Here is a 26,300-nt window from a genome sequence, read left to right as displayed (position 1 = left end):
AATTCAATCTTATCTCGCTCCCTCTCTCTCTTCCTGCCTCTACTGAATCCGGTGATCCCCATTCATGGCCCGTCATGAGCAACGCTCTGCCGAATTGTCGCCTCCATTGAGGCATCATTTGAATGGCCCAGAAGGGTGGAAGTCTAAATGTCAGCCATGCGCGGAGCTTTCTTCCCTTTTGGGACCACTTTTTCAGCCCTTATCTCTCCGCGAGCGCACAACGCGACGAGATGCGAACATCTAGCGCCTCTGATGGTCGCATTGATGGATAATTTTGCGAATTTTTCCAATTTATATGCAAATACACTCCTTCCAGCTGGACAGCCGCGGTGACGAAGATGCCGTTGAACGTTGCATATACAATTCACCTCGCGGACAGTCATCGTGCGCATGATCATTTCCTCGGCATCAGTGGAATGCTTTTGAGCGCTCGAGCAACAAGCGGAGCTTTTAGGCGTGCCTGTGTGTGTGCGTGCGAGGAGCTTTTGCCATATCACAGCGTGATTTGTATGCTTCCATATGGAAGATCTTTCGCGGGGGGTTTTGCTCGCGAGAGCAGCAAAGACGGTCCATCGATCTGGCTGCATCAGTGCAAGTGGTTCTGCTGATGAGGCTGTGCCTTCACTTTGTGCTCGCACACATCGCAGAGGCACAGCAACAAGCCGCGAGTTGCTATACTGAAGAGTGGGTATTTTTATGTGGAACTTTTTACTCAATCCGCCGCTGAATTAAGATTGCGCTGTGTGTGTGTGTGTCGACGAGGCGTGTGTGTGTGCTTCTCGGGCTTTTTCCATTGGCGCGAGCGAGATAGAGAGTGGTGAGCGAGAGCGACAGCGATGCTTAACCACCACAGAGGAAAATTCCCATTGTGACTCTGCTACTAAATATGTTTTCCAACATTGTCAGTCGCTCAGTGAGTGTGGCCGTGTTCGCAGCTAAAATTGGAAGCGTGTCGACATAAAGCGAGAAGAGATTGTACTTTTGTAGTCACTTTGAATAGGCGCTTGCCAAAATTGTACAACAGGATCCTTCTGCACAGACAAGAACAGGAATTCAGCCGAGACGAGAGGAGATCCTGAAAACTGCACCGAGTTTTCTCTCTGGCATTTTTTCGGTTATTTCGAAACAGAGACCGAAGCTGTGTGCTCGAGTTACGCGAATCGCGATTTTCTCGAGTTTCAAAGGTGACTCGCGCATTTCAATTGAGAGTTTGGTATCAGAAAAGCCTCCCAAAAAGCAGATTCGGTGGTGAATTGTGGGCCATCCAGACCCACAATCTGCACATATAAATTCAGTGATACTCTTCCCATCAGTCGAGAGACGTTCAGTGAAGAGGAAAAAACCTGTGCTTAAATCCGGAGAATCCATTCTAATTGTGATATACACTGATATTCTGTCCTGTTTTCCTTCTGCTGGCCAAGAAATTTGCAATTTTGGAAATCGAGACGGACAAGCAAAAAGTCGCTTCGACGTAACCAGCGCTTTATTTCTGTCCAAAAATTCTCTGGTAGAGTCTTTGCCTGACAACGGTTGATAAATAATCATTACACAATACTATTTTTGGCCGTTTCAAACAGTCTCTCTGGATCACGAGCTCCGCAAGCCCACAATTCGAGAGAGAGAAAATCTTGAAGTGCGAGTGTGCAAAGTTGTTCATTTTTTGAAGTTTCCTTCAATTCTGGAGTTACGCGCGTTGGAACAGAAACAAAAGTGATTTATCCTTAATGATCAAGTAACATTTGGATCACACACACGCGCCTGCCGAGGAAGAGAGATCTTTTCGCATCTTATTTCGCATTCCAATCGACCCCAGTGCTGCTGCCCTGCTCCTTGCCCAATTGGCCCGCCAAATCCAATTGGTCAGCGCATCGTCCTTTTCTGTCTAGAGCGGCGGACACAGAAACATAGATTTCATGATATCAGCCTGGATAAATCCCTACAATGAGAAGGTGAGCCTCAACTTTTCTTTCCTCTCTGTGGCAAAATGAGTGGTAATTCAATTTGACAGTGTGCGCGCAATTGTGCTCGAGACTTAATCACTTTGTTATCATCAAATATGGTCTCTCGAATGAACCGTTCTGAACGTTCCAGATGGTTCGAAAATGCCACCATCCAGGGAGACTTTCACATGGCGCTCCGTGTGATCAAATTACGGGCTTTAGCAGTGAAAGTTCACCCTGGATTTTTGTGGGCATTCAGCAATTTCACAAGCAGGTAGAATTTAAATCAGGCGTTCATTTCCATGACTGTGAATTGTGATGCATTTTAGTGGCACATGAGGACAAAGTGCACTGCATATTCTTAGATAATATCGATTAAGGTGCAATGCACTATTCTGGTTGAGCCTAGAAACTTCGGTGCTTGCGTTGAAAACACGAGCCTTTCCTGTACTTTGGCACAACACTTTGCCGTGATAATTGATGGGGTTTTTGGCAAATTCTAGTCTGTGAATCTCTGGAAATTGTTCCGTATGCTGTGGAGTGAAAGGTTTTGCCTCATCTCTGCATTGCGTGAATAATTCCCTCCCGCAGCCACACTCTTTAAATATTGCGCAGAGATATTTCAAACGTGTTAATGTGAATGGTATTTGTGAGAAGAGAGGCAACAAAAAGCGAGTTAATTGTTGGCCGACGAGGAGGAGAAATATTTTAAGAAGAGAAATTAAATTTGTTCCACCGATCAAGCAATTGGATTTGAAGATTTCGATTGGGGCGCGATATGTAGTTCACAATCTCACATCGCGGGGAATCCGTGTGAGAGCGCGCAAGAGCGACAATTCTTTCGGGGCGCCACCGTGTCGTCCGGTGGTTGCGGAAGGGGTGGGCGCGCGCTGGGTGAGCCAGGAAAACCTTTAAAATGTATAATGAAGCGCGAGAATGTTTGAAAACCCAGTCAAGATCATCAGCAGAGTGTGTGCGCGCTTGTGAAGAAAAACAATAAATTCTCGTGATATTTATAGGCAAGTCTCAGCTATAATTAGTCCCAACATCGCCCTCTTCGCGACTGCGAAGCGTCGCCCAAAACTCAGAACACATTGCGGCGGGCAATAGTGCAGAGGAAAAATAGTGAGGATTCCTCGTCACCCACTCTCGCGGGGACACTTCATATTTGCCCACCATTCAGCATTTTTTTGCCACACTCTTTCACACCTCAGCACAGTGCGATTTTTATTCTTAGGCGCGCGATACACTGCGCGAAACGGTGTGATCGCCTCGAAATCTTCTCAGGGAAGTCTGGCCGCGTCCTCGCGTATCGCTCGAAGGCAAAGGGACGGCAATTGGTTAGAATCTCTGGCATGATTTGCATACGCAGAATGTCTGAAGATTTCAGCTCTTTTTGAAGATCCCAGAAGATATTTTTGTGAATAATATGTTTTAAATTATTCTTTTGAGTGGCCTTTTCGTCCATACCCTCAAAAAACAAGGAAATCTTTAAAAATTCCTGTTAAATATCTGATGAATCCTTAATGATTTGTCAGTAAATTTGCCAGTAAAAGAAAAGTATCGAAATGACAGACGAGAATAATAAGATTTGATTGAAATCAGTCACATAACCCAGAAAACAAGTGTAATTCGTGCCTTAAGTAATCGAAGGAAGGCTCAGGAAAGCTTTTAAATGAAATATATTTGCAAACATCCGAACACTTCTACTTCTAGCACTTTGCGAGGGGTTGTTTGTCATGTGTTAGAGCGATGAATGTCATATTTCGCATGCAGTTTTGCCACAATTTTCTCAAAATTGCGAAATTCCACGACTAATCATATTCAAATAGTAATTCTTCTGCGCGATAAATGCCCCCCACCTTGCAACGGCTGAAGTTCACAATGCGATTTTCACCGCGCTTCTCATCCATTCTATTCCTGTCCCAGGCATATTGCAAATCATTTGATATGCTTGACCTTAGATATTATTGAACTCTCGCAGTGCGAATAGCATTAACATATTGCAATTTTTTTGTCACTTCCTCCGCGGTGGCATTGTGTGAACTTTCTGTCCAAGTTCTCGGTGAAAAGACGCCTTGGCCGCGCACCGAAAAAAAGCCACACATTCATGATTCAACGATAATTTAATTTAGCAATTTATTCTCTCTCTCTCCCCATCTCTCTTCCACTTGGACGAGATGTGCTGCTGGTATTGAGTAACAGAATTACAGCAGTTTCATGTGATAAAACTCACCCGCGATAGCGACAAATGTTGTGGTGGAAAGAGATTCGGGTTGAGAAGTGTATAAAAAAGTGTGGTGATTTTTTTTCCTCTATTCTTCTGCTCTAACACACACTCGCGCTGGCGATTTGCGATGATAGGCGAGTACGATGGAAAATTGTATTTTGTGAAGTATATGCACAGTCTTATTTACCGTGCCGTGCACGAGGAGGAGGAGGAGGTAAATGAATTGCGTCAATTGTGAAATTGACATTTGTGCACATCGGAATTTTTCCCTCCCCGCGCACAGCCTTGTGTGCTTTTCCATTCTCAAACCGCGCGTCTACCATGCAATTTTCCCACTATTTCACCAGCACTTTTCTCTTTTTTCCATCGCCGCCTCCGCGCGGAAAATTCCTCCGCGACTCTCCGCGCGCGCGAAGAGCTGAGGAAGTGGCGCAAAATCTCGCGCTCTTTCTTCGTGGCTCCCTCGTGATCAGGGAAAAATGACCATCGCGTCACGACGAGTGTGTGTGTCACACTGTGATATAACAATGGTGATAATTTTAATTAATTAGCTGGTTGTCATTAATTTTAGTGTGATTTATTTTTGCGTTCTCCGCGATGCGCATATTGTGGAATTTTCGGCACGTAGCACTTTTCCATCGCAAATCGCCACACATTTCATGACTTTTGCGATACTTGCAATTGAGTTTGAGGCGCTGTGGTAATTGGCGAATGTGGCTCTGAGGATAGTTATGGGTGGATTTGCAAGGACCGAGATTGTCATGCAATTTCCTAATGCGCTCAATGAAATATCCCCGATGGAAACCGAATATTAACCGTATTAATTGACCATCGTTTGTGACACGAGAGCACCGTGTAACATGAGTAATGCGAGATTCTCTTCATTGTTAGGCAGGTCTGGTAAATGCCTGGTGATTGATTGACTTGAAGTGAGAGTGAGTGTTAATTCCAACAGTGAAACACTGAAAGACTATCTCTTCTAAATCATTGAACTGATTCAATGAGATATCTGAGGATGCGATCTCATGCGGCGGCCTCTCTGAAACTCCCATGTTTTGCAATTCCACCGAAAAATTGCCTCAAGACACTCAGACAAGCCTTCCAATGCAACCAAATTTCAATCAAACAAAACTGATTTAATTGCGATAGATATCTGGAGAGAACTTTCGTGGCTCGGAATATGGGAAAAATGTCAGTGTATTGCGCAATGTTTCATCTGCTGTGCAACCTTTCTTGAAGGAAACAGAAAGCCAACGACAATTTGAGAAGAACTTGCGCCTTGAAATTCTTCAGAGTGCCTGGCAAACTGTTGCGCTCGTCTGGAGGAGAAAGAATTGTCTTGAATCTCTTGGACGCTTGCCATCCGTCGAAGAGAAAAGACCATCGATTGCATGCGAGATGGGAAATGTGTGTTTTGGGCACAATTGAGAGTAAGAGTGAATTTCTTTTCACCTCGTCAGCAGCATGAGTCGATTCTTATGCCGCCCAAAGTGAATGTGTATTGCACACAAGAAATCTGGAATGTAAATTGGAAAAGAGCATTTGTGTCGGTTTATTATTGCATTTTCGCATACCTATTTCATAATCCCCCGACTCTCTTATATACCCAGATAGAAGGCACTTTTTGCCTTCGAGAGTTCAACTCGCGCAATTGCCCACTCTCTTGTATGCCTTTTGCTGCAGAATTCTACACTCTGTGGCGTTGGCAATGGTGTTTTTCCAACCACCGCCGATGTTTGCACTATTTAGCTGGGTGTTTTTCGCTCTTTCTGTATTATGCCTTTTGAATTTAATAGCTGTATGGCGTAGGTGAGCCAAAAAATTGGATATTTTGTCTCTCGTGCGCTCGCGCTTTTTTTTCCAACACGGCGCAGTCTTCTTATTTCACGATCATGCATTCGTTCCAGCACTAAATCCATTCGAAATTCCACTTTGCGCAATTTTCCAATTCGATTAATTCACCCAACTGGGTGATTGCTAAAAGCCACCAAATTAATTCACTTGCTAGCCATATCTCCACCGTTTTTTCTTCCAACAACACTTCCCGGCATGTTTATCCGTTCAGAGCGCGCGAGAGCGCTTTTCCACTGTGTTCATGCGCCGACAGGAAAATCACCGCGAGCCTTTCGCAATTCTCGTCTTGTGCAAAAGTTCTGTGGCGTGAAGGAAAATCTCTCTTTGGCTGGCTAAAAATAATGTTTCTTCAGCACTTTTTTCAACCAGGCATTACGCACAATAAACAATTGAATGGCACATAATGTGTGGAATTTAATATAAAAATGCGCGCGCGGAGGGTATTAAAAATTCATACAGCTGTGTGTGGCTCTTTCCCTCACTTTTCCAACTCTTTGGAACCGCCACCAGTTTAGCCAGAATTTCATTGACCCCCTTTTTCTCACTCTTTCTCTCATGGCGCCCAACACGACCATTTGGAATTTAACCGTCAAACTATAATAAATAGATGCGCGATAGTGATTTGAGAGGTTCGACGGTGAAAAAGTACTGTTCAACACTTCCACTATTCCTATGAAGAATCCATAACACTTCTCAGAAGTCTCAGAAGAGGGAAAATTGATGATGTGTTTGACTTTTGAGTCATTTTTTACACTCAGCTTCCAGTATCACGACTTTAACTGACTGCAAATGCGCAATTCTATTAATAAATGAGTGTAATAATTTCAGTTCGGGCGAAAGAATTTCTCTTTTAAGATGTTATTAAGTCTGAAATAAGTCGCATAACCTAGAAAAAGAAGTGTATAAAGTACTCAAAGCTCATTTGAAGTAGTTAATCGAGCAAAAGCTTGAACACTTCTAAGCTGATGATCCTCTCTGGATTGTCTTCTAGGACTGGCGGATGAAGGCCGGCTTTTGCGACATGCAGAATTTGAAAGCCTTGCAATGTGGCAAAATATTGCTTGCCGAACCTCTCTAATGACCCACGCAATGTTGATTTTTGCCACTGAGACTCGCGCGCGGTGAGGTTAAAAAAATAAATAGCAATTGAAATGCACGGTGCGATGTTCTCCTCGGCAGTCGAGGTGTGATGACAGAATTGTGGGAATTTCCAATGGTGGCGAGCACACTTCCAAAGAGATGCGTGTGGAAAAGCGCGCGCGAGGAAAGTTGCAAAGTTGCCACAAAAGTTGCGGAATTGGGATCAAAGAGTAAAAGTGATGAGAGAGATGAGATGCGGTTTGGAAATGTAGGTCTCAAGAGTCAATTTTTAGAAGCCGCGCGGAAAGAAAGACACAAAACTATAAAAATCCAATCACACCGAAAATACGACCAAAAAATTGATTTTGTGTGATTTTTTGTCCGCTCAGGTGAAAAAAAGCTGGTTGTTGCACTCTTTCACTGGTGAGAAGCGGCTGTGATATTTCGAGATATGTCTCTCTCCTCCCATCTGGCTGCAATTTAGTCTGTCCTCAATATCCGACAAATTTATGACGTAATTACAATGGAAGAAAGTTGAAGATTCAATCTACGCCTTGGTCGGTTTATCTATAAATACACGCAGAATGAAGCACTTCGGCTGCGAAGCTATAAAGCATTGGAAGCTAATCATTGGGGAATTTACATATCTAATTAAGATCCAATCGCCAGAGACTCTCCCATTCGGCCAAGAGTATCGGGCAAAAAGTGAAAACTATCGCGATCTTCGGCGAGTGTCTTTGCCCTTGTGGTCCAATTTTGACCGGAACTTGCTCAAGTGCTCAAGGGGCGGATCATTGGGGCTTTTATTGGTACCGCCATGGAATTTGCGGAATGTCGCCTTGGAGTGCAATACCTGGGGATGTTGAACTTCGTCACAAGTGCCCACTTGGGAACTAATAACAATGTAGATGTGTGGTAAACTTGCTGAATGTTTAGCCAAAACATCTTTTGGGAACAGTTTTTCATGCGATTCGCGAGAAAGTCAGAAGTATTTATGAGAAATGACGGTAAACATTGACTATTATGACTCACAATGCTCTCTGTTGGCCGTTCAAAAATAGAGAGAATGAATCGCAGAGAATAAATAGCGCTAAATAAAGTACCGATGATCCACATTTCTGATGCGTTTACAGATTACCTCACATGAGAAATGATAATTGAATTAACGCTTGGAAGAACTTTGTGGTCATTGTGACCAATTTTGACTCTTGAGCATGACTTTCAGTTCATTCACTATTCGCCTTCGATGACAGAATGATTGCCTGTCAATTTGAATTTTCAATTGGGCCAAAACCGTTGTTTGTCCAAGCAGTGATTAGCCTCCAAAAGCGAAACTACTCGCCAAGTTAGGCGCATGCACGTCGCAATATCAGTGATTTGGTGTGATTATCGCCCATAACAATGATCAAGACACGGAAGTGAGAGTCTCTCTGCAGCGTTTGCATCACGTTCGTATACTTGCAATGAACCGAACAGAACTGTGACGAGCCTTCTTGCCATCAACGGGATTCACAAAGTCAATTGTGCAAGTTTTGCGAGGAAAATGCTGATGGAAGTGTCCAAAAGTGAACTTTTCCTCGCTGACTCAAAATGCGTTTTAATTGAATTAAGTGTGGCCGCACAGTGAATACAATTGAGTCTTTTCTTTCCTTACCTCTCTCATGTATGGTAAATAAATTAATTTTGCCTGTTATTGTGTGAAAATTGACAATCGCATTTGACTGTGTTCTTTTCCTCCTCTGAGGGGGGCTTTTATCGAGCCTCAAGTCTCGCCACAGCGAATTTCCATACGGCGCGCTGTGCTTGATAATCTCTTCGCGTGAATATCAGCTGTGAGAGAGAATGGCTGCAGCACACGATGGACGAAACAGGCCCGCAAAGTAATTACTTCTTGAATGTAATGCTCTGGCCACAATGGAAACGCGGGGAGTTCTGTAAAATTGCGTGCAGTTGACGATGTTTTTATCGCAATTCACTTACAATTTGCGCCATTTCTGTCCAAATACGCATCCAACTCTTGCTGCCATTTGCCGGATTGTGTGTGTGGCAAAAAGTGGGCACAGAGTCGCGAGATTTCCGTCGAGGACGCCCAAGTGTAACATACAACAATGATTTAATGAATTGCGGAACTAATTAAGGTGGAAAGGGGTGAACTATCGCTACCCGATGACGATAAAATATAATATCACCGTCAATAATACGGTCTTATATAAAGTGTGTGTGGCGAGCGCAGTTGATGGATGAACAGTGGACGGTAATGAGTTTAATTGGCTCCCATTGAGAAGTGTCCTGTTAAATTGATTTTCCCATTTGCACCCACCTGAAAACCGCCCACCTCACGACTGGCTGGAAATGCTGAATGAATTCAGAGCAGAAGAGGAAAATATTTAACGCAATTTCACGTAAATTCAACTGAAGACTGCGCTGAAAGTGATGGAATAATTTAAATTACGCTAACAAGCGAGCCAAAGAGAACAATTTCCTGGAGGTCTGAATGTTATTTTGGGAGTGATATTTGTTCGTCCTTCTATTCAACTCGGTAGGAAAGGCAGTCCTGACGATGTTGTTTGAGCATTTCAATACACTTTTGCCTAATTATAAATCTTACCGTTTATTTTCCATCACTGGACTCTTCCCAGAATTTCATACCGGTTTCAAAATCCCCCTTAATTCTCAATTGCCTCTCAGACTTCTTCTCTCAATTGATTTAAATCGACAGCCGCGAGATGTGGAGAGTCACGAATAAATCTCTGTACACACAGAGTGTTGTTATTTTGCCTTCCATGGAAGAAACCTCTCCATATAATTCTGACTAATTTTGAATACATTAATAACAAGCGACAATATATTGAATAACATGAAAAATAGGTGCCGGAAATTTAAATAAATTTGTGTGGCGCAGAGAAAAATAAACTCTTTACCGTGAGACGCGCGTTGCTGATTCATTTTCATCCTCTGCCACTCACTGTTTCGCAAATTGATTGTAATTATGGTGTGATAATGAGGGGGAAGTGGTGAAAAATTTTCCGTGAAATCCCTTAGAAGAATTACGTAAAATATACACGAGCAAATTTGGCTGATTTTGTGGAAATTGTACAATTGCTAAGCCAAATATCAGAGCTGAAAAGTTGGGGAAAAAATATCTATTGACATATTATTATTTTAAAATTCCCAACGAGTTCTCACTCGAGTAAATTTCCCCAGAAACGCTAAGCTCTTCCCTCGGTTTTGCCTTTATCATATTTCCGCGGTTTATTGTCGTGGCAATTAATGAGATGTTTTCTCTCTGCCTTCATCATCTGCACAGGAGGAAAAGGCAGAACGCGAGAGAGTGAGCTAAAACGTGCACAATCAAGAGTATACTCTCAAGGTTATTGATAAACCAGGGGAGAGATAATTAACAAATAAAATGAGTGAAAAATTCACTTTTTCTGATCCATCATCCGCCTAATGGGCGATTCACATGGGACTGAAGAGCGATCGTCTAATGTGTGCTTCATTTTGCGTCGTTTCTGCGATGCTAATTGAGTTTGTTGAACTGCTGTGTAAGATTACAATTGCTAACTTTGATGCTTTTCGTCTGGAATAAGTAGATCTAAGAAGATCTTGAAATTTGCGAGGGTTTTTGTTTCTAGTCGAGACACTTTTTGAGAACAGTTTTTGATCTCTGTAAAATGTCAGGTATCAGAACGGCCTGTTGTCATGTAAGAGCACAATTTTCCTCGAATATGATGAGCACTTTGTGTTTGATGTGCGAATGGGAAAAAGTGCTAGTAATACACTGACGGTGATTTTCTAAAAATGCGACGACTACACTTTATTGGTTGCCTCTAGGCACGATTGTAAATATAAAATTGCTGGGCGGAAAGACACGCTGAAAAAACACACCCAGAGAGAAGACACCGCGCGCGAGAGTGAGAATCCGGATTTAAAACTTTTCCAACTGCTTTTATTGTTCGGAGAGCATTGAGGAAAAAAGACGATTTTTTTCGCGACTCTGTAGAGGAGCACGAAAGCTCTCCGCTGCGACTTTATCAATATTCAGGCATCGCTAACGTGTCACACAGAGCTGACATTTGGGGCCCAGAGGCGCTGGCGAGAGGAAAATTGACCTGAGACCAGAAAAAAATATCATTAGTTTTGAGAGGCCAAAATCAAGGCTCTTCACCACTGATTTATCTCACTTGATCGCCTCGAGGACGCGTGAACGTTCGACAGATCGCTCTCTTTTCGCGCTCAAGTGTGACACTCCCTCGCGTTGGGTGCCTTCCAATATCCAGAAAGGTTCATGAAATTTCCCCCGAAGTGGGTCAAGTTCGTGTTGTGATTTTGGCTGAAATCGGAGCCAAACTGAGCAGCACAGAAACCTTCTTTAATCACGCGGCGATGAGGCGCAAAAAATCGGCCGTTGGCTGAGAGGTGTGCGCCCGAGGCGATCGCGCGGCGGCCTCTCAATGCGATCTATTTCCTTCCACTTCAATCTCAATGTTTTCACGAAAAAGTGCCTCTTAATTAGTTGTGTGGAAGAAAAGAGTGCAAATATCAGCGCTTTTGGCAGATCAAGTACAACTTTTATATGCCATGCGGTGCGCGTCTTCTGAATTGTTCGGACTTCAATGTACTCTAATTAATCAAATGTGTGGCTCTCCATTCATCTCTCTGCCATGAAGCTCCCGAGCAGCTGTTTTATATGTAATGCCACAAATCGATTAACTATTCAGCATGAGTAATATTGCAATGACATTGAGAGACAGCAATTACCTTTGGGAGTGGGAAGCATGTGGAGACTGTATGGCTTTCCAATCTCAAATTATGTGCTCCTTTATTTAAATACTGGTGAGAAATTTAACACTTGCCATGCCATGATGCAGTGCAGTAAAAATGGCAAAGAGCGTGAAAGTGTTAAGGCAAAATTGGCGACTAATTGAAGTGTAATTTTCTTGAGAAAAATGCATAAGCAGGTTTATATGGCAAAGTTGTGACTCAGAGTGATTTTCTGTTCATTTTTCCCGCCACTTCGGCTATCACTTCATTGGTTGTGTTTTCCGGGCAAAACACACAAAAATTACGCTCAGGCCAATTAATGTCACTACTTTTTGCGACCCCTTTTCGTGTGCGTTTTTTTCCAACTCCCATTCAATATCACATTCATTTGACAAGTCGCAGTTAGACGCTTTTTGTAGATGGCTTTGAACACATGAAAATGTGAAATGATTTCCTGTGATAAGGAAATTGTCGAAATTTCCCCCCATCGGAATCGCACACGAGAAGTGAAGAAAGTCTGACGTGAGAAATGGCGTTTGAAAGTGGAGGAAAAAGCTCGAGAGATTGTTTGCCAGCATTGGGTGAATAAATAGACAGACGGGAGGACAGTTGGGCTGTAAAAAGAACAGTGCAAAAGAGTGGGTAATTCTGCCTAATTAGAATTCACCGTGTCGATGGCATATGTGTGAGAGTGACGTCAGCACAGGTGACAATTGTGCATATATTTGTCAATGGGAAAACACTGCGTGGCTTGTAATCTCGGTGGAGGTGAAAAAATAGGTTGTTGTGTTATTTTCGCTGGTGTGAATGGAGTGAGAGCAGACAAATCCCAACATTCTCCAACAAATCACGTGTCCATTGATGGCAACCACAGCGTTTGACGATGAGTCAGCCGAAGTGTGACCAAAGCGGCGAATCTCCCTTTCGGTGAGCTTTCGCACACTTCCTGGGCAGAGTGAGAAGCTCGCCGAAAGGCATTAATTAAATTGTCTAGCGCTCTGGTCGATGAATTAAAATGTTGTCTATGACACTTTGCCGGATACTCGCTTTGTGCTCCAAACAGTCGCTCTGCACCTGTGTTGGTTTGTCTTCTGGGGAAAAATTCCCATGGAAATATTCATCCATAAAGTGTGTTTTATGCTTTTGCGACACAAGGCAATACTTTTACGGCCCAGAATTTTCATACTGCTTCGCATCTTGACTAGTATTTCACCATTCTATCTTTGCAGCAAAACACCCCCGAAAAAAAAACACATACGCGTGGTGAAGAGTTGACGAAAAAATACAACTTTTTCTCCCATGTTTACTGTGATGGGAACCATTGAGGTGAATACATGTACATGTTTGCGCTGGTGGCATACAAAGAGGTGAAAAAAATATTGTCAGAATAGTTGCACAATACACAAACCGTAGTTTTTCTTGCCTGCAAATATCAGTTTTTCTTCAATACCAACAATCACCTTGAATTTTTCTCCGTCAAACGCAGCTCTATTGAATAATTTTTGCGCTGAAAACAGCTGAATCTGCACGTGTTTGCGATGCAGTTGAAACTCTCTTTTTTTTGCATATTTACCCGAGAAAGCTCTGGAACACTTGAAAGGGGAACTTTCCTAGAATGCTTTCTTCACGATAATGTGCAGCTCAAAGTGCATTTGAGACGTGTGAGCGGATTTTTTCCGCTTCTCGAAAGTTCTTATCGCGCTTCAGAAAGCATTGAGGTATTTGATTGATTGCGCTATTATCAATTACCGCCCACGAGTCCATTTGGAGGGCCTTTGATAAGATCGTGACGCAAATTGCTTTGAAATTCAAATGCCATTCGCCCGGTAAAGTGAATAAAAGTGTTCCTGGAAGTGCAGCCACTTCTCAAGTAAAGCTCTCTTGGCACGAGGCGTGTTATCACATATTTGCAGCACTTTTATGGCCAGTGACATTTTCTGCATTAAGTGATATTGGCTCAAGTGTGCAATTCACATGTGTAATTGAGAATTAATTTTATCGCTTGTGAATAATCCAATTGAACTCATTTGCAGACCATCATTTTTTCGTGTTTGTTTTTCAAATTTTCCCTCCGGAAAATTTATTGAGTAATTTTTAGCAATCATTATAACTGTTTAACATGCGGGTGTGAATAATATTTGACGATTGCCTGCAATTTGCATAAGTTTCAAGTAGAGGGAAAAATCTATTTTTGGACGCCTTTATTGGCAAAAAATCAGTGATTATTTCTGTGTTTTTCCATCGCAAAGAGTCTTGGCAATCGAAGGCGAGCACAGAGAGATGAAGTATTATGTACAAAATACCATCTAAACTTCATATTTGTTGTGTAATTTGGTGGATTCCCCCCACGTTGAGGCCTTTTCTGCTGCTTTTTTTCTATTTGAACGTCTCTCGAGTCCTCTTGTAATATGCATTACGCGGAAAAAGCGAAATAGAGTTGTTTAGTGGCTGGAGAAGACAAGAGAGTGAAAGAACGGCGCGCTGGAGGGGAATAAAATGTAGTAATCTCTTTTAAAATTATGCAATTTACCTTTTTTCTCCGCTCTTTTTTTCCTCTCTTGGCCAAACTATCTATTTACCATCTTCTTGTAATGTCTTTTTCCCGTCTCTGGCGAACACACACTCTTCAATCACTCGTGAGTCAACAATGGTGGCTTTTTTCTCGCTCTTTTGCGCGTTGTTAAACGAAAATGTATGATCTTCAGCTCCACAATGAGGCTGCAATCATTCTCATGATCGGTCAGTTTGTGATTATTTTTAAACCTTGTTACAGTTTAATAATAACAGTGCCTTGTAAATTAAATCCAAAGGACAAATCCTATTGGCTTTCAAACTGATCTATTTATACAATCGCGATGGGTGGAAGGATTATCAACTGTTCGTAAATCCCGTGATTTACAGGCGCGACGGGCAAAAAAATGCGTATTGACATTGTTTTGTCGCTGGTCTGGTATTAACAAACAAATTATAAAGTCATTTGAAAGTCTCACAATTCGAAAACGATTGCAAAGGCTGACAAAAATTAATTAGCATTTGAACACACGCATCGCATTATTTCTCTATTAACTCCTTCTCTTATTGCCATTTTAGGTAAAAAAAAAAGAGAAGAAGATGATGATGATGAAAAATAAGCAGATTGATCTTTTTTGCTCATCTGTGAGTGAGAGAAGGAGATACAAAACATATCTTCGCATGGAAAGAAAAAGTGAATACTTCATGCGCAAATATAGAAGATTTAGTGGTGGGCAAAAAGCGCGGTGTATTTTTTTCAATATCACTACAAATGTTTCTTCTTTCGCTTTTTTCATCGCGGGCGAGACTTATTGGTGTGCTGCACACGATTTAGAAATTCTGTCAGTTTTGTATTTTCTTTTAGCCGCGCACTTTTTCGTTACGTTATGGGGATTTAATCGGTCAATAATTATTGATTTATCGTTTTAACTTACTTTCGTAACATTGAATTCTGGGTCAGAAAGCAACAAGCAAATTGTTTAACATGAAAACAGCGAAATGGAAAAATAACTAAATATATTGTTACAATATATACATATGTTTGCTCAATGCGCCGATAGAGAAAGAGAGAGAGAGAGAGAAAGAAGAGAGATGAAAAGTGAGCAATAACAGACAGAGAACATGCAAAGAAATTGTCTTTCTTCTTCCCCTGGCATTTTGGATGACAAATTTAGTTATTGGTAGGAAAATTTGACAGTGTTTGTCGGCAAAAGTCTTGCGGAAGAATCTATGAAAGACACTTTATCTGGGATTTCATGCCGTTGTGCGTTCTCTTCGTCACTTGAATATCACACTGCAAATAAGCAGAGCGCGATGGAAGTTGAGAAAATTAAGAGTATTCATATATATCGAGAGAAAATCAATCAGATGAGACGCAATTGTACATGACTTTTCTATAACGTGAAAAATGAAACTTTCTGCTTGTCTTTTCTCTTTCCTCCTGAAGTCTCTGCACGTGTTGAGAAATGATGAAGATGCTGCATAGATTTTGTGTGCTAAAGTCTTTTGCGAATTGTTTCTCAGGCATTCCCCGAAGAGTCACATTTTTCTCAAGATTCTTCCAATTTCTCAGCGTTCACAGAAAAAAAACTCACCTCATGAATATTTCACGTGCAAAAAGGCATGACTTTTCATCACATTTCTTCACAACTGGAGATCATAAGTCAAACTTTTGCCCACACACGCAGACTTCCCGGTTTTTGGAGGTGAATTGCAGAAAAAACGAGCCTTTGGGCGGAGACTTTAAAGATGAGTGATTTTAGGGAAGAAATATGATGTTCAATAGGGACAAAAAGAATGGTTTAAAAACGTGTAGTTTTCATACATTTTTTTTCCCAGAAGACAAGACAAATAAATCCGTAAATAAAACAGTCCGTAGATATATTAGGGAAGCTCCTCGAAATGGGCAAAAAGCTGTGCCGCAGGTCAAAGGCGAAAGGTTGTCTTTTCTCTTTCCCAATGTTGGTCTTCCTTATCTCCCAAGACAGCCTCGAAAGTCGAACTGACAACACAGTTTTTGGAGTAAATTTGGAAGATGTTAAAGCACGTGCACGCTTTTCGTGTCACTTTCACTCACACTTTGGACGAACTTCGGCGTCTTTTTCGAACAATAATAATCTGGTTGAAAAGTTGAGGACGAAAAACTCTGAATCTTTAATTTGTTTTAGTCTTCGCACGAGCGCTAGTTTGAACCGCAATGATATTTTCCTAAAGGTCAAGGATTCTTGATTAATACATTAAAATTCATTTTGGCTGGTGTTCTATAGTTAAGATAAGGCGTGTTGACTAATCAAACTATTTCCAAAATTATATGCCTTTATTGCACAATTTTATTACCCAGTGAAGATATGGATCTGAAGAAAAACTCTTCTTGAAGATGATCTGCCTAATTTGCCTACAAATTGCTCAAATGGTTGTTTTTAATCGCAGATTTATTCCACAAACGAACATTGTGTTACAATGCACGCGTGAGATTTATCTTTAGTAACAATAAAATTTAAATTTACCTCTTCATTTAATATGCATTTATAACAATTCACTCAAGTGTGCTCTTTCGGAATTATAATTGCACTTTCAATGCACTGGATTTTCTCCAAAAAATTGTTTCATTGTCCGCGACAGTTTGCATCTCTCTTCACGCATAAATTTTCCATATTTCACTCGAAAAAAGTGAATTATGCAATTTTTATTTAGCGGAATAAATAACCCAATATTTTCGATAAACTGCTGATCTTTTGCAGTTAATTTTCCTTCATCAATTCTGTGCTCATCGCATTTGTTTTCCCCGTTTTTTTCGATCGCACACTAAAATGTGACTTTCTTATTAAATGCAATCACATTTATTGTGTTTACAACTGCGACTTGAATACTTTATTATCACATGGCATTACGCAACTGGGGTCACTTTCTGGTAAATTGACAAGATAAGTCTCGTGCTGGAGCGACGATAAGATGGCCAGAAATGCCACAACAATTTTGACTGGCGCTGTTTTGAGCCGTTCTTCTCGGCAGACGCTTTGGAGGAAATCCCCGCGCGATTTAGAACAAAGAGATGTGTTTTGGCACACTGACTGTGTCAGCATTGAACCACTTTCTCTCTCAAAGGCCCTCTTGTCGTGCTGCGTTCAGTTCATTTAATACGTACACTGCGAGGCAAAATCTCCCCCTTGTGCTCAATACTATATGGCTTTTCACTCTGGTCTGGTGCACAAACGCATGGCGAATTTTCTATTGTGTATATGTTTCTCTAAATGTGGTCACTCTCTATTAGTCTGAAAATCAATGATAATCAATTTTCCTCTCAATTGAAAGCGACTTTCGCGGTGCATTTCAATCGCGGCGCGCGCGCAGGCCTAATATTTTCACTCTATGCAATGTGCGGGATATTTCCCAATGCTTTTCATGGTTAATTGCACAATTTTTCATCTCCAATTTATGCAAACAGCTTCCATTTATTCTCCGTGGCGTATTTTTTCCTGTCTTTCACTTTTTTTTTCGAACCTCGCGTACGTGTGTTTGGGTAACGATATTATTAATTGCAAATGACGATGTCAATTTTTTTGCCTCCACAATTTGCCGCGTGTGTGATTGTGAATGACACAGAAAATGATTAAATGGCGCAATTTGTAAATAGAATAGAATAGTCGCGCATTTGACCATATTCGTGTCTCCTTGGCGCGTCGCGACGCGAACAGTGAGTGGCAGAAGAGTGCAAACAGCTGCTGAAGGGAATATTTTTTGCTGCTTTTTACAATTGCATTCCTCGCATTGTGTCTGAAATATTGCATAATGCCTCCCACATTGTCGCTCTTCTTTTATTAAATCCGGGGCACAGTTGCAAGTGACATTTCTGACATTTTTTTTTTCTAATATTTGCCTCCACATTTTCGCTGTGGAAAGAAATCATTCTTTTCCTCCTCACGACGGCCATGCGAAAATTATACAGCACTCATCTCGAATAAATGCCAATAATTTATGCTAATTGCCGCTGTGGATAATCAATTCGATTTGATGCAAATGGAAACAGTGTATGTATTTTTTATGGGCAGCGAGAATGAGCTGCGAAGGAGAGTGAAAATGGGCATGGAAAATTCAGCCAATAAAATTGATCACATGCACTTTTTATTTAATAATATTTATGGTAATTGCCCATTGGGTATCTCTGCATGTTGTGCTAAAATGCGAACATATATCGCGAAAGCCGGAGAATTATTTGACCCATTTATTCATTTTTGCAGTCACACTCTGTCATATTTGTCACGAGCGGCGGCTTTTTTCGTAGGGCTTTTTGGCTGTGATGAGAGGAAGTGCCGAAAAATGCTGTGTTAGATGCTTTGCGTGCATCGAGGCTTTGCCACAAATTGCCACACGAGAGAAATTGGCGGCATTTCCGCGAACACACAATCCCTAATATCTCATGACCTCAGCGCGGAAAACAATAACGCCAAAATGCACTTTGCTTTAGGCTTCGAAACATTACAGCGATACAACTCGAGATGACTTGAAGCTCACAAAGCATATTCAGAGATGCGGAGAATTTGACGTGAAACCTGTTCTTACTAGATTCTAATTTCAAATTCAAATGAAGTTTTTGCTTGATTTGTTGGCTTTTTTCTCTCTGTGTGTAGAAGCGAGAACATGTTTCTTCGATTTTCAATAAAAGCATCTTTACGACACTTTCACGTCGGTGTGATTTAGAAGTTTAGGCGAGAAAAAATTACCTTGAAAGTTGGTTTCAAGAGCACAAGGTTTATTTTATGTCGGCACTGCGAAGCGTATGTGATCGACGATCTCGCTGATCATTTATTAATTGAAACTTCGATACGCAGTTGATTGCCAAGAGTTTTATTATAGTGGCGGATAAGAGCGCGATTTAGGACTACCGACATCGATATTCTATGAAAGTTCTCTTATTTTCGTGAAACAAGTTCTATTTTAGAGGGAAGAGAGTCGTTTCACTCGTTTTTCCTTCACATTCGTAGGGATCAGTTCTGTGGTGCGCTGCACAATTAATACAATGTTGCAGAACACAGCAAGATGCACTTGTATGACCTGACTTCGGGCAATTAAGGCAGTGAAGAATGAGAGTTGAATGTACAATTTCTGAGGCGTTCCTTGAAACTTTCGAAAACTTCTCGAGCACAAGTGCGATCAGAATTGATCGGCATGTCTGAATAGCATTATGCGCGAGTTCAAGAGCATCCGCGAATGGTGCTAATGGGTCTAGTGTGTAACTAATGTCGTGCCTTTCGCTCTCGTTGCAGTGCGGGACTCTAGAGGAGGCGCCCGATTCCCTGAAGCGATCCTCCTCCAGAATGGACTATCACAGCTACCGGCACCACCAGGTGGACGATGGCTTCCACTCAGACGGCAGCGGCGCCGAGACGCCGCCACTCAGCCCGGGTGGCGGTGGCAGCACGTCCTCGGCCGCCTCGATAGCCTCGCTCACGTCCGATCACGGATCTCTGGAGTCGGTGGACACGAGCGCTCAGCGGCTGGCCGTGCTGTCGTTTGAGCAGGTGCGCAAGCTGAATGACGTGATGGACGAGGTGGTGTCGATCCACGGGCGCGGCAACTTCCCCACGCTCGAGGTGCGCCTCAAGGATCTGGTTACGCTGGTGCGCAAGAAGCTGGAGCTGGACGTGGCGTCCGGCGGCGCTGGAATGACGGTGAAGGACATCCGCCTGAATGGCGGCGCCGCCAGCCACGTGTTGGCCTCCGAGGCGCAGCCCTACAATGATCTGGACCTGATCTTCGCGCTGGAGTTCAGCTCGGGTCGCCACTACGACCGCGTGAAGTCCGCCGTGCTGAACTCGCTGTTCGACCTGCTGCCGGAGGGCGTCTCGCGGCGGCGCATCACGCCGTGCAGCCTGAAGGAGGCGTACGTGGGCAAGATGGTGAAGGTGAACAACAACAATGACGGCGATCGATGGAGCCTGATCTCACTGGGCAATTCGCCAGGGCACAAGAATGTGGAGCTCAAGTTTGTCGACACAATGCGCCGCCAGTTCGAGTTCAGCGTGGACAGCTTCCAGATTGTCCTGGACTCACTGCTGCTGTTCTACGACTGCGCCGCGCTGCCCATCAGCGAGAACTTCTATCCCACAGTGGTGGGCGAGTCCGTGTATGGCGACTTCCAGGAGGCGCTGTACCATCTGCAACACAAACTGATCTCAACGCGACAGCCCGAGGAGATCCGCGGCGGCGGGCTGCTCAAGTACTGCAACCTCCTCGTGCGCAACTACCGTCCCGTCGACACGGACAAGATCAAGACACTGGAGCGGTACATGTGCAGCCGCTTCTTCATAGACTTCCCCGACATACCCACGCAGACGGTGAAGCTGGAGGCGTACTTGCGGAACCACTTCTGGGGCGCGGACGAGGAGTCGCTGCAGTATCAGTACCTGATGCATTTACACGAGGTCGTGGAGACGTCCACGGTGTGCCTGATGGGCCACGAGCGCCGGCAGACGCTGCTGCTGATCGAGTCGTTGGCCATGCAGGTGCTCTGCCGCGAGCAGCAGAAGAGCCAACCCGCCGCCACGCCGCAGCCCAAGAGTCCGCCCGCGCCGGCGCAGCAGCAGCTCACCACGCTCCCGCCGCAGCCGGCGGGCCTGCTGTACGCCAACGGCGTGTACTACGCCCCTGTGATTCCCACCACCTTCTGCACCTGCAACAGCACGTGGGTGCCCAGCACGTGATCGCACTCCCGCCGGCGCCCGCAGGACGACCGTCTCGAGGATCACGACGCGCCCCCTCACCACAGATGATGCTCTCCCGACGCCCCCCGACCTCTCTCTGCGGCTCTGCCCCCGCGGAGAGCCTGGCCCGCTGCGCGCTAGAGAAAGGTAACGCCCCGCCCCCCCGCAAGCCCCGCCCCCAGGGCGACGCAGGACGCAAGTCCGGTCGAATGTAACAAATGTACTTCCACTTAATTACTACATAGCATACCTTAGTGCGAAGGCAGTTGAAAATCGCTGCGAGATCGCTCTTGGAACTTTTGTGTATAACGATTATAAGATTCCCAAAAAAAAGCTCTTAATGTACAACTTTGAGACGTGTAGTTCGTCAATTTTACTTGCTATATATACTTGTGTAAATTAATCCCTTAATGAAATTGAATTTGAATTAAAAAAACGCTATTCAGTGTTGTTGGTGTTAATCATGGAACATTTATATACCAATCAAGATGAAAGAAGTACTTGAAAACATAATTACATTACAAAGCATTGTGAAGAAGAATCGTAGGTGAAAATATTAACAGAATCTGTGAATGCATGCGAGATGAAAAGCTCTGAAATGAGTAGAAGAAAACCATTATTTTTGTCATTTGAAGAGGAGCAGCAACTTTTATACATACTTGTGGATGATGAAAGAGACAGGATGTAAACGAAGAGGGAAAATATACATTGAATTTTCAGAGGAATAACACACAAAAAAGTGGTACCAAGTGTTTAATATTTTTGCTAGAGAAGTCTTCATCAGAATAAGAATGTTTCAATACGAGATGAAATTTATCCGAAAAGACTGGCTTTTGCGACAACATTTCTTTTTCTTTTCAATGTTCAAAAGTAATGGATTGAAGCGATTAATTTTTTGTTATTGTTTTCTCTGCAGTTTCCGGCCTCAATTTCGCTAAAAGGTGAATATTTAGTGTATTAATCAAAATTGTAGAAGCAATTTCCTGTGTGACGAAAATCAAATCTTAGCTCAAATATCCACTGAGAGCGCGAATTAGAGAAGCTTTTTGCCTCCCCACAAAAGCTGTGCTGACACACATTTTTCACTGCAACACTGTCGCAAGAGAATAACATTAAATAAATCAATCAAGTTGGATGGACAAAAAAGAAATCTTACAAATATTGTGTAAATGTAGATTGATGTAGAGAAAATACAAGAGTGAAAAGCTGAGTAGAACTTTTTGTGTCTCACTTTTCGCAGCACACTTAGAACGAGAGAAAGAAAGAAAAAAAAAACAAATTTCACTAAAAGAAATAAACTCTGGAATACGCGGGAACTTTGAAACATTGAAAGGAGAGAAAAATCAGTAAAAACGTGAAAAGTGATTTTAAAAATAACAAAATATTTTAAATGTAAAGCGTAAATTAACTATATTACCACTACACAATATACATAGAGTGAATATAAAGTAGTTGACAGAAATATTTTGGAGAAGATCTTAAAATATTTTACTAGATTCTAAAAGTGGATGAAAAACACAAAGTGAAAATTTACTAGCATGTAATTTAAAGCAGTAATGAGAAAAAAGAGAAAAATACCAGCTAAGATTTTAAAATATTGAAAAGAGAAAAATATGAAAAAAATCATATAAAACACATTTCTGTGATTACAAAAAAAGTGTAAAAGAATATTAACATAGTCGAAGAGTTATTTTTAATGGAGAAGATGGAGTTAAGGATGATGAATGGGCGCGTGAGGTAGACAAGCAGATGAATGAGGCGCGAGCGAGAGAGAGAGAGCAACACTGGGAGCAAGATTTCTGCTAAATTAATCATTTTGTGAAATACAAGTTGTCCCAATGACACGAGAGAATATCTCACAACTTTCTTACAAGTTATTCTTCAATCTTCATTCCATTCATAGCGTTACTCTCCATCCGAAATAGTGAGGAAATTTAAAAGAAGCCAAATTCGCGAGTTTTGTATTTTGTAAAGTGATGGTGAATTGCAAGCTGCTTGACATGTGTCAATAAAATTTCAAGATAATGACAGGTGTCAATGTCAAATGCGACATAGTTTGTTTCCAACGTTTGCTCCACTTCTCGTCCGCCTGTAACAATAATTTTGAGATTATCTTCATTCCTGAATTATGTTTCAAGAATTGTAATATTTGAAGATTTATTGAATAAAGCGAAATGCTATCTGTGACAACTGTCCATGCGCTTTGTGACTTGGGATATTTGGTCAAAGGAAGAAAAATACTGTTGAACACACACTCAACTGACGATTCATATATTGATATTTTTTTTCAACAAAACAAATATAAAGAAAGGAAATATTCGGGAGGTTATAACAATTTTGTTGATACGTAAAAAACAACAATGTGACATTTTTTCTGTGACGTTCAATTAAAAAAAAAAACCATTTAAATAGATGTATCTATTTAATTTAGGGTGTTTTCCTTCTAATATTTCTTTTTATGATTTTTTCTATATTGCCAAGCAAATAATTAACACAACGTAAATGTTAATGTAAATAGAGAATGTCCTGTTTTATGCGGAGGAGAAAAACACAACATACACACACATATTTTCTGTTTTCTCTTTTGCATGAGAGAAATAAAGGTTTGCTCGACAAGGGAAAAGAGGACAACAAAAAAAGCAGAGGAAAAGCAAAACAGAAGGAACGGAAAAAATGAAGAGAATATATGAAAAAAGGTGTAAAACATGTTAGACTGTACAAATCGATTGTAAAATCTTTTGAATTTTTATATTATTATTATTAATGATAACAGAAATATTTAAAATTCAAATGAAGAAAAAAATCTTATTATAATTATAAAAAAAAACTCTTAGAGAAAGAGAATACTTTTAAGAAAATGAAATTATATCTGATAATATGTTTAAAATGAGAAAGAAAAAATGTAGAAAATGTTTAAATAAACAACTATAAAATGTGAAAAAATCAAAAAAAAATCGGCCTTTTTCTTCACAACTCTGCGCGATCGTCGCTCTGCGGCATGGAAATTCCATAAAGTGAAGGAGGTTTGAACCTTGACAAATCCATCCATCACCATTTGTGCTAATATTTCTGCCGAACGGCCGAGTGTGAAAATCTCTCAGAGCTCTTTTCGAGCGATCGCGAGGATCTCTCGTGATCTCGAGAAAGGTTAATTTGACGGGCTCGGCAGCCGCTCTCTGATTTTTTTCTGCGCGCCGCCAAACTTCGCATGTGTTCGTGGCCGATTTGGTGAGTGTATGGGAAAACTAGTAATTGTAGTGTATTAATAATAAATAATAATGTAAAAAAGAAAAGTGCCACCTTGACTTAATTTGTTTGGCGCTGCGAGCAAAGTGATCGATGCAGTTGTGAGAGACTGACAAGAATCCGGACCAAGCTCTTTGCTGACCTCAATGCCAGTGATCTGTGGTGGGCATATATGTATGTAAATGACTATCTATAGACAGAATTATATGTGCTTAAGGTCGCCCAATTATTATTTGATCGCGAGCATGCGCAGATTCTGCAATTACAACTCCATCGCCACGAGAGCGCGGCCAGCGGCGGCAGGAGATCCGCCAAGTGAAATCCTTTGCGCGCGATCTCGTGATCTCACGAGCCGCGCTCCGTCGCGGATGACACTGCGCGGCATGTGACGTGACGTAAGAGTCGAGGAGGCATCATAAATTATTTTATAATCGAGTGAATGGATTTGTCGTTGATCTCGCCACATGCAAAAGATCGCATGAAGTGATCGCACTCGCAGCATATCTGCGTCAGCTGATGCTTTACGATGAGATTATTTTAACAAATACACTGTTCGCCACATCGCAATAATTCACATCACATTCGCCCATACACTTGCTCTTTTCGCTTGGAAGTCATCGATCCACAATGCTCATTGGCTCTATTTCTGTGCACAGCGCTTTCCATGGCAGATTCACGCTGTGCCAAATCGAGTTCCACGCTTCGCTTGTCCTGCAGGACTGTCTATCTATAATCCGTCATAGGGGAGATGATTGTCTAAGATTTGTGCATCATGTTTTGTCAATTCCACAACTTATATGTGAAATTGGCAATTGGCTTTTGATTTAAACCATTTCAACCTGATTTGAACACAATTCGCCTCGACGAGTGTCATCAAGCCTCTAATACGTGGCGATAATTTCTGCAGGAAAACCTCAAGATGTGCTTAAGCTACTTTCACTGATCTGCACACCATTTCCCACCTGATATCGGCGTCCCTCAACTTGCGAGCCTGCGAAGTTCATGTGCGCGAGCTAGAAACTCGGTGGCAGAGGAAATAAAAGGTCTTATTTGCAGATGATAAAAAACAGGTGAGTCATGTTGATGTGACGGATACGGATGTCACTTGGCTGGTTTTCATTGCATTGAAAATGAGACAGAGAAAAAATTCATCACAATTGCGATCGCGACTTCGAGAGTGATCTTGTCTCATGATCATCTGAATATCACGCTGCTGAGCTCCACTTTTTTTTTTGCTCCCCCCGCGCAAAAGTCCTCGCTTGCAGTGCAGAAACAGGTATTGAAAAAAAGACGCGCCAGACGAATTTATTGTCAACGGATCGATGGGTATGAAAATGAAAATGACATTTGAAAACAAATGTGTGGCCATGACTTTCATTAGTCAAAGAGTTCTTACAGTGTGTGGAAAAGCGACTAAATGGCCTGAACTTTTCAGCGAGAGCCGCAACGTTCACCACGCATAATTTACAATTTTAAATTAAATCCAGCACATTGTTTTACTCTTTACAACAATTTTATTATTTTCCAGCACAAAAGTCACTTCGCCCCTTTCGTCAAAGTGGCGTGTATTCAAGCTAGTTCGCCATCCAATGGTTTATTCGAAAAATTTGCCTACAAACAGAGGATTTAATGTGATCTTTTTGAGGAGTTTGAGGCACTCAAAGGACCCAAAGATAACTGCTAAACCACTCGATTGTCCAGTGAATTCATTATCCGCCTGCAGTGTGTGCGAATAACCCTGTTGAAGCAACAATTGCCACTCGTTTTTAACGTTCTTCTCTGGCAAAGTAGACAAATCAAGGTCAGTTTAGCCAACAAAAATCAATCAAAACAGCACAATTTCTACAGCGCAAGTATATAAAATTCACAAGCAATTAAATTGAATTTCAGCCACTGTTATGTCATCCCTTGTATATCGTTTTCACCATTCGCCCATTGTCAATAAAATGGACACAATTCAGCTCAATATAATTC

At 42.0% G+C, this 26,300-nt stretch overlaps 1 protein-coding gene across 3 annotated transcripts; it reads left to right on the top strand.

The window, feature by feature from the left end:
• The first annotated feature begins 826 nt into the window (after window positions 1-826).
• Window positions 827-23,967, top strand: LOC132259411 (terminal nucleotidyltransferase 5C). Of its 3 annotated transcripts, none has more exons than XR_009468312.1 (3): window positions 827-1,949; window positions 19,644-21,227; window positions 21,997-23,967. XR_009468312.1 is itself a non-coding variant. In XM_059757040.1 (3 exons), exons 2-3 carry the CDS (start codon window positions 1,914-1,916, stop codon window positions 21,078-21,080), a joined length of 1,473 nt encoding a protein of 490 aa, XP_059613023.1. In that variant the 5' UTR covers window positions 827-1,507; window positions 1,578-1,913; the 3' UTR covers window positions 21,081-23,967. The 3 variants fall into 3 exon arrangements, 2 of the variants coding, with proteins under 2 accessions (XP_059613023.1, XP_059613022.1); XM_059757040.1 differs by having other exon boundaries at window positions 827-1,507; window positions 1,578-1,949; window positions 19,644-23,967; XM_059757039.1 differs by having other exon boundaries at window positions 19,644-23,967.
• The last annotated feature ends 2,333 nt before the right edge of the window (window positions 23,968-26,300 follow it).

The sequence above is a fragment of the Phlebotomus argentipes genome, unplaced genomic scaffold (genome assembly GCF_947086385.1).
Source record: "Phlebotomus argentipes unplaced genomic scaffold, Phlebotomus argentipes genome assembly scaffold_18, whole genome shotgun sequence".
NCBI classification, from domain to species: Eukaryota; Metazoa; Arthropoda; class Insecta; order Diptera; family Psychodidae; genus Phlebotomus; species Phlebotomus argentipes.
Note: the sequence above shows the minus strand (reverse complement) of the source record. Positions and strands in the feature narration are given on the sequence as shown.

Excerpts from the sequence above, each read along its gene's own strand:
- LOC132259411 (XM_059757040.1), top strand. The coding sequence starts at position 1,914 with ATGATATCAGCCTGGATAAATCCCTACAATGAGAAG. Across the intron at positions 1,950-19,643 it reads TAAATCCCTACAATGAGAAG|TGCGGGACTCTAGAGGAGGC; the intron begins GTGAGCCTCAAC and ends CTCTCGTTGCAG.